This window comes from Ictidomys tridecemlineatus, chromosome 4 (genome assembly GCF_052094955.1).
Source record: "Ictidomys tridecemlineatus isolate mIctTri1 chromosome 4, mIctTri1.hap1, whole genome shotgun sequence".
In the NCBI taxonomy this organism is placed as follows: domain Eukaryota; kingdom Metazoa; phylum Chordata; class Mammalia; order Rodentia; family Sciuridae; genus Ictidomys; species Ictidomys tridecemlineatus.
In genome coordinates this window covers 60,347,402-60,360,069 of record NC_135480.1, presented here as the reverse complement: position 1 = coordinate 60,360,069, position 12,668 = coordinate 60,347,402, and the positions used below count along the sequence as shown (strand labels likewise).

Genomic DNA, 12,668 nt, shown 5'->3' with positions numbered 1-12,668 from the left:
CTTATGTGAAATGTCCAGAATAGTCAAATCCATAGATACTGAAAGTAGGCATGAGGTTATTGAGGAGCAATGGCAAATAACTGCTAATGAGTATAGGACTGTGCTTTTTTTTATATATATCTTTATTTTATTATTTTATTTTTATGTTGTGCTGAGGTACCAACCCAGTGCCTCACACATGCTAGGCAAGCGCTCTACCATTGAGCCACAGCCACAGCCCAGGATTGTGCTTCTTGGTGCAATAAATATATTCTAAAATTGGTGTGATGATGGTTGCATACTCTGAATACTAAAAACCAATGAATTATATGTTTTAATAAGACAAATTGTATGGTATGTAGCTAATACATCAAGAAAGTTACTATTAAAAGGTGTATAAATTTTCTGTGGCATTATCTGATTTTCTCAATTTTTCACATCAGTTACCTCCTCAAATGAGATTAATAAAAAAAATTTCAATCTCCATGAAAATAGGATCATATATTCTGGAATTTTTTTTTTCTGATATTTAACTAATCACAATAGCAAATTCAAAGCTTCTTTGATTTTGTCTTCTTTTTTGGCATTGGCGACAGAACCCAGGACTTAGCATATATAAGGTAAAGCACTTTACCACTAAGAAGCTATATCCAAGCACAAAGCTTCTTATAATGGATACATAATACAGACTGACTACATTCATACTGATTCTCATTTAACTATTTTTTAAATGATCATATAGAATTTAGTATTAATTTTAGGTAAACTATATTTCTAAATAGTAATTTTTCACTTAAATAGCTTAGTAAACAAATTAATTCAGTCAAGCCTCCAGCAGTATGTAAACCACAAGAACCTGAACAATTTCAACAACTTAATATATTCTTTTAAAAGTTTAATATCCAAGTCATCCAATCTATCACCAAAACACAAAGGGGAAAACTAGTCATTTAAAATTATCTGATTTACACATGAAAGGATCTCAACAATTTAAATTAACCACCCAGATTCCACAATGTAAATACACTTCAAAACTTCATGTTTTTAAAATACAATGCCAATTGTCAAATTAAAAATAAAATAATTTAAAAATAAACTAGCCAAATGAAATGATACTTTGCTATTAGAAACAAACTGCACACAAGCACTGAAGTGAAAGATTCACTAACTGAAAATAAACCTATTGAGTTCAATCAGTAATTTCATTTTGCATAAGGAAAACTTTTATTTGCTTAGTATCAAATCATCTAATATACCCAATAAAAAAAAAAAACCTTGGAATACAAGGACAACTTTCTATAAATTCCTTTATCAGACTCATATAAGATGTAATTATACTCAATTGTGAACACCTACCGAACCAACTGCACCAAACCCAGTATTGGTCTGCCCAAAGAGACCTGTTCCTGTTCCAAACGCAGTCCCAGTACTGGTGTTTGTAGCTGTCCCAAAAAGACCTCCTGGCTGTGAGGCTTGCGTTACTCCAAATAAACCCTGCAAAAGGTAATTTATGTTAAGAGCTATCCCACAGTAGTTTTTTCTTTGAGAAAAAGGAAAAAGAAGTTTTTCTGTTTTGCTAGTAAAGAAGAAAAAAAGCACTCCGTCCTATAGCCACAGTAATTTCTTGAATCTTAGATTAATAAAAATAGTTATCATTATTTTTAAAGTTTATGTGACAGATACTATGTAAAGATACACTTTACATGGAGCTTACGTCTCTTCACAACAACCCTAAAAAGCAAAGAGTACAGCATCCCCATTTTCTGAAAGAATATAAAGCCCAGAGCAATTAACAATTTTCCTAAAATGTCAAAGCTCACAAATGATAAATTGGATAATAAATTCATATCTATACCTAAGCTGCTATTTAAAATTCATCTGGCTATTGTGATGATAAATTCATATCTACATTAAGCTGTTATTTAAAATTGGTCTGGCTATTGTGGGTTCCCTTTCATTCTTTGGGGTTTTTTTAATTTTTTTTATTTTTATTTTTTTTAGTTATATATGGATATTTTTATGTGTACTAAGGATTGAACCCAGTACCTCACACATGTGAGATAAGTGCACTACCATTGAGCCAAAACCCCAGCCCTGAGTGTGTGTGTGTGTGTGTGTGTGTGTGTGTGTGTATATATATATATATATATATATATTTTTTTTTTTTTTTTTGTACCAGGGATTGAACCCAGGGCTCCTTAACCACTGAGCCACATCCCCAGACCTTTTGTATATTTTATTTAGAGACAGGGTCTGAGTTTTTTAGGGCCTTGTTGCCATGGCTGGCTTTGAACTTCTCCTGAGCTGCTGGGATTACAGGCATGAGCCACCACACCCAGCTGAGTGTTTTTATCATGAAAGTATATCATACACTTTTTCAGCATCTACTGAAGTGATTATGTGTTTTTTGTTCTTAGGGTACTGCAATGATTCAATTTTTTTTTTTTTTTTGGATTGTGCTGGGATTGAACCCAGGGCTTTATGCATGCAAGGCAGGCACTCTACCAACTGTGCTATATCCCCAGCCCTATGATTCAATTTTTAAGTTTTTAATAATTAATTTTCCTAGGTTACACCAACAAATCTGGGACAAATCCCACTTGGTCATGTGTATAATTCTTTTTATTTATTTTGCTTAATTCAGTCTACTGAATTAAAGATTTGGGGATCTAGCTGTACTCGTTTTCTTTAATAAGGCAAAGCATCTCTAACTTTAGTACCAGGTAAATTCCAAGAATTTTAATCAATTAAACATACCTCAAATCAATTTTTAATTTCACACTTCCATAAAAAGGGTCTCTAGAAATAAACTAGTAATGACTGTGAGAACTTTTACTTTCTGCAAAGAAGCAATTACCTAATACTGCTCTGAGTTTTAGGTCTACTCCCCTCCTGTATCCCCCAACTACTAGACTTTGCCTGAATCCACCTTACCAGAATAAGCTGAAAGAATATTATGAAATATAACTAGTAATTGACAACTATTTTCTCCTTAACCCTATAGAATGGCAATGTCACAAGTGTAGTTTAGAAATAGCCCAGACTATAAAAGCTCTTGCTTACTGATGAGAAAAACATGTTTGGAAAGAATAGATGACTGCTCAACAGACTCTCAGTGAGTAAGGAGATGAGACTGGACTGAAATCTAAATCTTAATACCTTGTAAAGTGTGTTTTCTCCCCTTTTCCAGATTCTCAACTGTATAAAGAACTCAAGCAAAGATAGAAATTGCCAGTTTGGAATGATTAAAAGCCTAATTACTAAGCTCTGTAAGACCTGGAATTAACTAAAGGCCTGTTTCCTTACTATGGTGTTGGTGCTTGGTTGTCCAAGGGTGCTGGTATTACCAAAGGAAAAACCAGTGTTCTGTGTGGTTGTGGCCTGGCCAAATGGTTTGCTGAAGAGGCTAGTAGTCTGCTGATTCTGCTGGCCAAAGAGACCACCCGGATTTGTTCCAAATCCAGTTGTACCTTTCAGGAAAAAAAAGAAAGATAAAGTAATTGGAAAAAAGAAACAAAAATAACTAAACAAAACCTGGAAACTTGACATTACCCTATAATCCAGCAATAGTATTATGTTATCCATTACGATCTACATTACCTTGCATATATTCACTATTCATTAACACTTTCATTTTTTTTTTTTTTTTTTTTTTTGGTGCCGGGGATTGAACCCAGGGAACCTCGACCACTGAACCACATCCCCAGCCCTATTTTATATTTTATTTAGAGACAGGGTCTCCCTAAGTTGCTTAGCACCTCACTGTTGCTGAGGTTGGCTTTGAATTTGTGACCCTCCTGTCTTGTCCTCCCAAGCTGATGGGATTACAGGTGTGCACCACCACACCTGGCAACCCTTTCATTTTCTATCCTAAGAACTCCAGATTAAGTTAAAACTTTAATATCCAGGCTGGGTTAAATGCTCTTCCTTTGTAAATGCTTAGCTTTCTATTATTATACAAGAGAGCATCATCAAAGTCTATGTTGTAATTTCAACTTGTTCAACTAAGCTATTCTTGAGAAAAGAGGCTATTTCATCATATCAAAGCATCTAGCCTCTGGTCTAGTATATAGAATTCAATAATGAATACGTGCTAAACTAAATCACAGAATAGTAAGATTGAGAAGAACATAAGATATCCAATGCGGCTTGGAAGGTGAAGACAGGAAGATCATGAGTTCAAAGCCAGCCTCAGCAAAAGCGAGGCGCTAAGCAACTCGGTAAGACCCTGTCTGTAAATAAGATACAGAACAGAGCTGTGACTGTGGCACAGCAGTAGTGTACTTGCCTGACATGTGTGAGGCACTGTGTTCGATTTTCAGGACCACATATAAATAAACATATAAAATAAAGGTCTATCAACAACCAAAATAAAATAAAATAAAGCTGAGGATGTGGCTCCATGGTTGAGTGTCCCTGAGTTCAATCCCCAGTAACAAACCAAAAAAAAACCCCAAAAAACATGTATTGATGTGTATATTTCTCTACAAGGTTATGATAAAAGTTAACTTTTGCTTATTTCTACAGATACAAAATGGTGGCTAGGGGAGAGGCATAATGAAAGAAAAAATCTTTGGTTATATGGGTTTTTTTAATTTTGTGAACTTTGCATCATAAACATGCACTACTTTTGCAAAAATATATATCTTTTTGTAGTAGGGATTGAATTCAGGGGTGCTTAAGCACTGAGCCAGATAGCTAGGTCTTTTATATTTTGAGACAAGGTCTCACTAAATTGCTTAGGGCCTCGCTAAGTTGTGAGGTTGGCTTTGAACTTACAATCCTCCGGTCTTAGTCTCTTTAGCTGTTGAGATTACAGATGCACGCTACTGTGACTAGCAAAAGTAATTTTTTGTTTGTTTTTTTAGAGAGAGAGAATTTTTTTAATATTTATTTTTTAGTTTCGGCGGACACAACAACTTTGTTTGTATGTGGTGCTGAGGATCGAACCCGGGCCGCATGCATGCCAGGCGAGCGTGCTACCACTTGAGCCACATCCCCAGCCCAAGTAATATTTTTTTAAAATAAACATTAGATGTTATTTTTTTTTTATTTTACTTGGAGGCATTATTTTTTTTAATATTTATTTTTTAGTTTTCAGCAGACACAACATCTTTGTTTGTATGTGGTGCTGAGGATCGAACCTGGGCCGCGGAGAGCGCACTACCATTTGAGCCACATCCCCAGCCGCAAAAGTAATATTTTTATAAAAATAATTTAGCTATCATCATGAACTCCTCTTTTATATCCCATACTAAATTAACCTATTTCAGCCAAGTGCAGTGGCACATGCCTGTAATCCCAGAGTCCCAGGGAGGCTGAGGCAAGGTATAACAAGTTTAAAGCCAGCCTCAGCAACTTAGCAACACCCTAAGCAATTCAGTGAACCTTCATCTCAAAATTTAAATTTAAAAAACTGGGGCTAGAGTGATGGCTCAGCAGTAGAGTACTCGCCTAGCACGTGCAAGGCCCTGGGTTTAATCCTCAGCACCACATAAAAATAAATATATTGTGTCCGTCTATAGCTAAAAAAACTTAAAAACCAATAAAAAAAAAAAAACAAAAAACAAAACAGTGGGGCATGGTGGCCTACATGGGCAAAGTGCCCCTGCGTTCAATCCTGTTTGTATGCATGCATAAACCAACCAACCAACCAGTTATATAACTGAATTCCAAAATGTCTCTTTCTTCAGCACTGTGAATTGAATGGAGTGCCTTATGTATACCTGGTTTGCACTCTAGCCCTGAGCTATACCCTCAGACCCAGATCTTTTATTTTTGGTACCAGGGATTGAACCCATCAGTGCTTAACTACTAAGCCACATCCCCAGTCCTTTTTTTATTTTGAGACAGGGACTTGTTAAATTGCTGAGGCTGATCTCGAACTAGCAAATCTCCTGCTTCAGCTTCCTAAATCACTGGGATTATAGATATGCACCACCACACCCAGCTTCTTCTTTTTATTATTATTTTTTTAACCATCCTTGGGTAAACAACCATCATCTCTCATGGAACAAGAACTTTCAAACTAATTTGTTCCACCATCTACTCACAATATAACAGCCTTCAGAACGATCCTTCATTCACAATCACATTTCTTTTTTTTTTTCCCCCCCGCTTTGGTACTAGGGATTGAACGCAGGGGCGCTTACCACTGAGCACATCTCCAGCCAGATTTTTTGTTTAATTTTCTTTTAGTTGTCAATGGACCCTTATTTAATTTATTTATTTATTTGTGGTACTGAGAATCAAACCCAGTACCTCACACATGCTAGGCAAATGTTCTATCACTGAGCCATGACCTCAGTCCCGCCAGACACATTTTGCTTTATTTTGAGACAGGGTCTCACTAAGTTGCTTAGAGACTCACTAAATTGCTGAGCCTGGCTTTAAATTAGTGATCCTCCTGCCTCATCCTCCCAAGTTGCTTGGATTACAGGCATGTGCCACTATCCATGGCTTCACCTTTTACTGTAAAAACAACTCTTATGAATTCCCAAATCAAATAAAAACTCAAGCCTTCATATTGGTCCTCCATTTCCCCAAAACACCACCTTTCCTTTTCCTCTTTGGCAAAAAATTAGGTTATTTATTTGGTTCTGGAGATTTAACACAAGAGTGCTTAAAACTGAGCTATGTCCTCAGTCCCCCCTTTTATCATTCTATAATATAGCGCCCCACTATGATGCTTGGAGTTCTGCTAAATGTGTGAGGCTGACCTGAAACTTGTGATCCTCCTATCTCAGTTTCCTGAATCACTGGGATTATAGGTGTGCACCACTGCATCTGGCTAAGACTCATGGTTCCAAGTATTTAAAATGTTTCTCCTCCAGAAATGTATACAATTTTTATTTCACCTTCTTCAGACCAGTCACTTCTCAAATAACAACCTTATCAAGTGAAGCCCACTTAATTATGTTCATTTAAAATCGTACTTCTCCCACACTTACAACCAGACACTCCCTATTTCTCCAATATCCCTGAATTATTTTTCTCCATTGCATTTATCATAAAGTGACCACATGTTTTACTTTTAGCTGCCTGTGTTTTCTTAATATATTTCAATATGATGCCAAGTGCTTACTCGTTCCAAAGGCAGTTTTGTTCTGACCATATGCAAATCCTGAATTAGTAGTGGAAGAGCTGAAGAGTCCGGTTGCACTGGAGGTGGCCGGAGAAGACCCAAACAAGCCAGTTGTGGTACCTGCTCCCACCTGGTTCTGTGGGCCTTTACGGTTAGCCTGATAATCCTCTAAACGAAGTTCCTAAAGAGAAAACATATTTACAATCTTAATATGTAGTCAAAAAATTTAGTTATGAGCCTAAATACTTGAAATTAGCATTTAACTTCTATCTTCATACAGGAATCTTGACCATAAAAAAATCACAAAACTACAAATTACATTAACAATACCATTTAAAAAAACATTTCCAATAGACACTAAAATCCACACTATAAAAAAAAACTGCTGGACAAACAGCCTATCATTCTTAGTATTATTTTATAAACAGTGTCTTTTAATAGAATGCTACTACTACCCTAAAATATACAGTTTAGTTGATAAAAGATGAAGGATTCTCTGTTAAGGGGGTGTTCAGAAATTCTGAAAAAAGGAGGAATAAAATATAGCAATTTTATCTCTAAGTCAGGAGTTGCTGTACACTGCAATATAGCAAGCACAGTCTGGGATATAGGAAAAAGCAAACATTATAATCAGTAATGAGAAACAATAATCAGGAAATGAACAACAGTCCATTACAAAGCAATCAGAATGCACAAACTATGCAATGCCATAGAGGAATATCACAATACTGAACAACAGTACATAATGTAAAATTTCAACCACATTAAGTTCATAAACAGGCAAAAAACACCAAAAAACCCCACATTTTAAAAAACTGCTTTCCAATAAATTCAAAAGGTTACGCTGCTATTTTGTATTTCGTTTTACTCACCTCTAATGACTTGCTTTCATATTCTTTCATAGCAGTAATACACTGATGTTTGGTACTGATGTTAGTGCTAACTCCAGCTTTGACCATAGTATCTGTACCAGTTGGAGGCTGCAAAGGAAGATAAATGTGTCATTTATATTTTATTTTAAATTCACTATCATTTAGATTTAACTTTAAATTCAGGATTCTAAATTTCTTTTATGAATTAAAAATCTTACCTGAGAAATTCTTTTTTGGCAATTTTTTTTTTGGGGGGGTGCAAAGTACTGGGGATTGAACCCAGGGGCATTCTACCACTAAACTACATCCCCAACGTTTTTTTGAGAAAGAGTCTAAGTTGTGAAGTCTGGCACTGCACTTGTGATCTTCGTGCCTCAGCTTTCCAAATCTGGAGTAAATTTTAACAAAAAGTTTTGCCAACACCTATTTGTGCCAGAGATTTTCATTAGGCTTATTGCACCTTCAGCCTAAGCCATTTACCTAAAAGGATATTCCATATATTTTTATATATAAATCCTTCACCCAACCCCTCTAAAAGAAAAAAAGAAAGAAAGCAGGGCAAGTGGCAAAGGCCTGGAATCCCAGCTACTCAGGAGGCTGAGTCAAGAAGATTCCAAGACTGAGACCAGGCTCAGAACTTAGCAACACCCTGTTTCAAAATAAATAATAAAATGAACAGGGATGTAGCTAAGTGGTAGCTCTGGATTCAATCCCCAGTACCGTAAAAAAAGGAAAGAAGAAAAAATAAATTATTGTCCCAAATTTGCCATTTCATCACAAAAAATTTATTTTTCTACAGATACAGAATACTAATGGATTATTCCATATTTCCTTAAGGAGGTTTTATTTTCAAAGATATTTCTATGGTTTGCCCCTTATTCTTTATAAATAATGGTTGATCCTGCAACTTGGGAGGCTGAGATAGGAACATCACAAGTTCAAAGCCAGTGTCAGCAACTTAATAAGGCCCTATCTCAAAAAAAAAAAAAAAAAGAGTATTCAGAGGCTGAGTTATAAGCATAGTAAATTAAAACTCTAGGGCTGAGGTTATGGCTCAGTGGTAGAGCACTTGCCTAGCTTGTGTGAGGCAATGAGTTCAATTCTTAGCACAGCATATAAATAAATACAATAAAAAGGGCCACTGACAACTAAAAAATAAAAAAACTCTACCTTATACAAGTTATTACAAATTTGTGGATACAAATTTGATTGATATAAGCATATATTTTTGGAAAAGGGTATTGAACCCAAGGATGCTTAGCCACTGAACCACATCCCCAGTCCTTTTTTATTTTGAGACAGTGACTTGCAAAAGTTGCTTAGGGCTTCGATAATTTGCTGAGGCTGGCTTTGAACTTGTGATCCTTCTGCCTCACCCTCCTAAACTGCTGGGATTATAGATGTGGGCTACACACTTGGCTACACATTATAATCTAAGTTTATGTTTCACAATTTCTCCTGCTTACTACACAACTATTTACAGATTTTTGTTTTGGTTTGATTTTATTGGGTGCTAGGAATCAAGGCCTCATGAATGCTAGGCAAGTGTTCTACCACTGAGTTATATATCCAACCTCTCAGTTTCCATTTTTAGTACATCTTTCAGGAAGCGTTGTACCATGCTGTGCATAATTGGAAATAAAGGGCAATTTTACAATTCATCCTACAAGTATACAAGTGGGAAAGAAACATATTCCACAAAAACTGGAATAAAATACATACATTAAATTTAATAGTAGTCCCAGTAGGTGCCGCTGTAAAACTACTTGGCCCAAAGAGGGAGCCAGACGTGCTACCAAAAGGATTAGAGGTGGTATTTGTAGTTCCGAAGAGTCCCCCACTGTTAGTACTTGTTCCAAAATCTGTTAAGGTTAGAAAGAATAATGAAAATTAAATACTAGAGAACTTATGATCTATAAGACACCTTGGAAGTGGGCTATGGCATTAGAGTAGCAAAACTTTCACATCCTCAAATAATCTTTCAATTCTGCCAAGCAAATAAATACATCCAAGCAGATACTTCATACAGATGCATGCATATTCCCAGGCTCACAACTTCAAAGTAAAATAAAGTCTGGATCCTTTATTTACCTAAGTGTTCCATAAAGCCCTTTTAGGGCATTCTAAGACAAGTTAAAAGAAACACTACTTTTGTTTCATCATAAATTTTATCTCATTTTTCCTTTTCTAAAACTAGACACTAAATGAAACCTTCTGAAAGAATCTTGTCACAACAGACTTTACAGGAGTGATACTGCTTTATTTATACATATTACATATGCCCCACACAAAATTTAAAAATTGAGAAAATCTATGTGGTCCTATTGGGGTAATCAAACATAGGTTAATGTAAAATTTGACCCCCTCCAAAAAAATCTAGAAAGATCAGTAGGTATTATTGATCATTTTACGGAAACTAATACAAAAATAGCAGATCCTTAAAATGTCATACTGTTCCAAAAAGCTGAATTTTAAAAAACCATTACATGTAAGTGAATTCAACTATTATCTGAATAATATATTTCTCAAAATATAAGAGATGCTAATCCTAAAAAGAAGTTCTACATACAGTGCCAGAAATATCGGTAAGCAACAAAATTTTGTCAGCCAATATTTAACATCAAAAGACCCCCTAATTACCAAGTTAAAAAGATTGTGATTTCTCACTGGCAAACTGTTATTTCTTTCAAAAACCATGTCCTAATATACAATGTAGGGCTGGGGATGTGGCTCAAGAGGTAGCACGCTCGCCTGGCATGCATGCGGCCCGGGTTCGATCCTCAGCACCACATACAAACAAAGATGTTGTGTCCACCGAAAAGAAAAAATATTAAAATTCTCATTCTCTCTCTCTCTCTCTTTAAAAATAATAATAATAATAATAATATACAATGTAATGTAAACAGGCACATCTCTTGAATTAGCACTTCAGATTGCATTTTATATTATCATAGTTAGATATTTCAACTTCCCCACAAATAACTTTTCCTTTGGAAAAATATGAATAGCTGACTTACTACTTATGCTATCATCCTCTTGTGCCAGAAATGGTACCACCTAATAGGACACACTTGAACAACTAGTAGTGATTGCCCTAAAGAACTGTGGAAAAATAGCCCCAGGCCATATTTGGACATAAAGAAAAAAGAAGCCATTAATTACAAACATCTGCCATAGACAAGGAATAGCAGAGTAACCATGTCATGTCAGGTATGTGTTATTTCTGCTATAATGCCTTCATATTAACTATGTGACAGAGGTGAGAAGATGTCTCTTAATAGCATGATATTACTGACTTCAAAACCTTCCTCTTTGACACTTTCCTATCTTAACTCCAATGACACCACTCTGCCTAACTTTTCATCTTATCTCTGGCATTCCATATCAGATTCTTCTTCCTTTGTACATCCCTTTAATACTAGAGCTTTTATAATCCATCCTTAGAGGGACATATATAACGCCTTCATTTCCAGTCTAGCAAATTTTTCCATACACTTTGAAGTTTTTATCTTCCCATACTTTTTGCCATTTGGTAGGGAAAAAAGGTGGGTAAACACAGGTAAAGGGAGAAGAGAGAACACATTCTCTATTCTGATAAACAGTTCAATTATTGAATGCACAAGTTCAATGATGTCCAACTTACTCCCAAAGCCAGTTGGTTTATTTTGTGCAAAGGCATTGTTTTGAGATGAGAAAAGACTGGTTCCTGTACTTGCAGTTCCAAACAAGCTATTTGACGTTCCTGTTGATGTACCAAACCCAAAGCCAGTGCTTGTGGAGGTAGCTGGTTGACTGAATGAATTTGTACCAAATAATCCTCCTGTGGAGATATAGACAGAGAAAAACTGTTAAATAGATCAGAGTCACTAAGTGAAGTCCTATACTTGATACAAATAAACCAGTGGTATTTCATATAAAGTCTATACCTGGTTTGGTCTGCGAATTTCCAAATAGGCCTCCAGTATTGCTGCTAGAACCAAATGCAGATGTTCCAAATGCCCCTCCACTAGTAGTGCCAAACCCAGTATCTGAAAAATCAATATGCAGGGAAAAATAGAATTTATAATAAAACCTAAATCAGTAGATGAATAAAAAAGGGTTTTAATATTCAATATTCTATGGGCTGGGGCTGCAGCTCAATGGCAGGGCACTTGCCTAACGTGAATGAGGCACTGGGTTTGATCCTCAGCATCACATAAAAATAAACAAATGAAATAAAGGCATTATGCCCATCTGCAACTACAAAAAAAAATTAAAATATTAAAAAAAGAATATTTGGGGCTGGGGATGTGGCTCAAGTGGTAGCGTGCTCGCCTGGCATGCACAGGGCGCTGGGTTTGATCCTCAGCACCACATAAAAATAAAATAAAGATGTTGTGTCCACCAAAAACTAAAAAAATAAATATTAAAAACATTCCCTCTCTCTCTTAAAAAAAAAGAATATTTAATGTTCTACATTTGAATGAAACTAGTCTAATTTAAAAACTTTTTTTTTTTTAAATTTCATCAGAACTAGAGAGGAAAAATTAAGACACAAGAATTTTATTTACTTAAGTCATAAAGGTTGGCCCAGTGTGGTGGCCCAAGCATGTGGGAGGCTGAGGCTAAAGAATCTCAAATTCAAGGTCAGTCTCAGCAATTTAGCAAGACTGGTCTCAAAATAAAATGGGCTGGCAGGACAGGTATGAAGTGATGGGAAGGGCCCGACTCCTGGGTGAATGTACACTGGTCAT

General features: G+C 35.8%; 1 protein-coding gene across 8 annotated transcripts in view; it reads right to left on the bottom strand.

Moving 5' to 3' along the window:
* Nup98 (nucleoporin 98 and 96 precursor) overlaps positions 1 to 12,668 on the bottom strand; it is a 107,649-nt gene that overhangs the window by 78,396 nt on the left and 16,585 nt on the right. For all 8 annotated transcript variants that reach the window (XM_013357674.4, XM_013357676.4, XM_005323136.5 and 5 more), the window contains 7 exons: positions 11,862 to 11,963; positions 11,579 to 11,755; positions 9,658 to 9,797; positions 7,936 to 8,043; positions 7,064 to 7,244; positions 3,286 to 3,449; positions 1,336 to 1,473 (listed from right to left, as the gene is read on the bottom strand). In XM_013357674.4, coding sequence (XP_013213128.1) covers positions 1,336 to 1,473; positions 3,286 to 3,449; positions 7,064 to 7,244; positions 7,936 to 8,043; positions 9,658 to 9,797; positions 11,579 to 11,755; positions 11,862 to 11,963 — 1,010 coding nt within the window. The remainder of the gene's footprint in view (positions 1 to 1,335; positions 1,474 to 3,285; positions 3,450 to 7,063; positions 7,245 to 7,935; positions 8,044 to 9,657; positions 9,798 to 11,578; positions 11,756 to 11,861; positions 11,964 to 12,668) is intronic.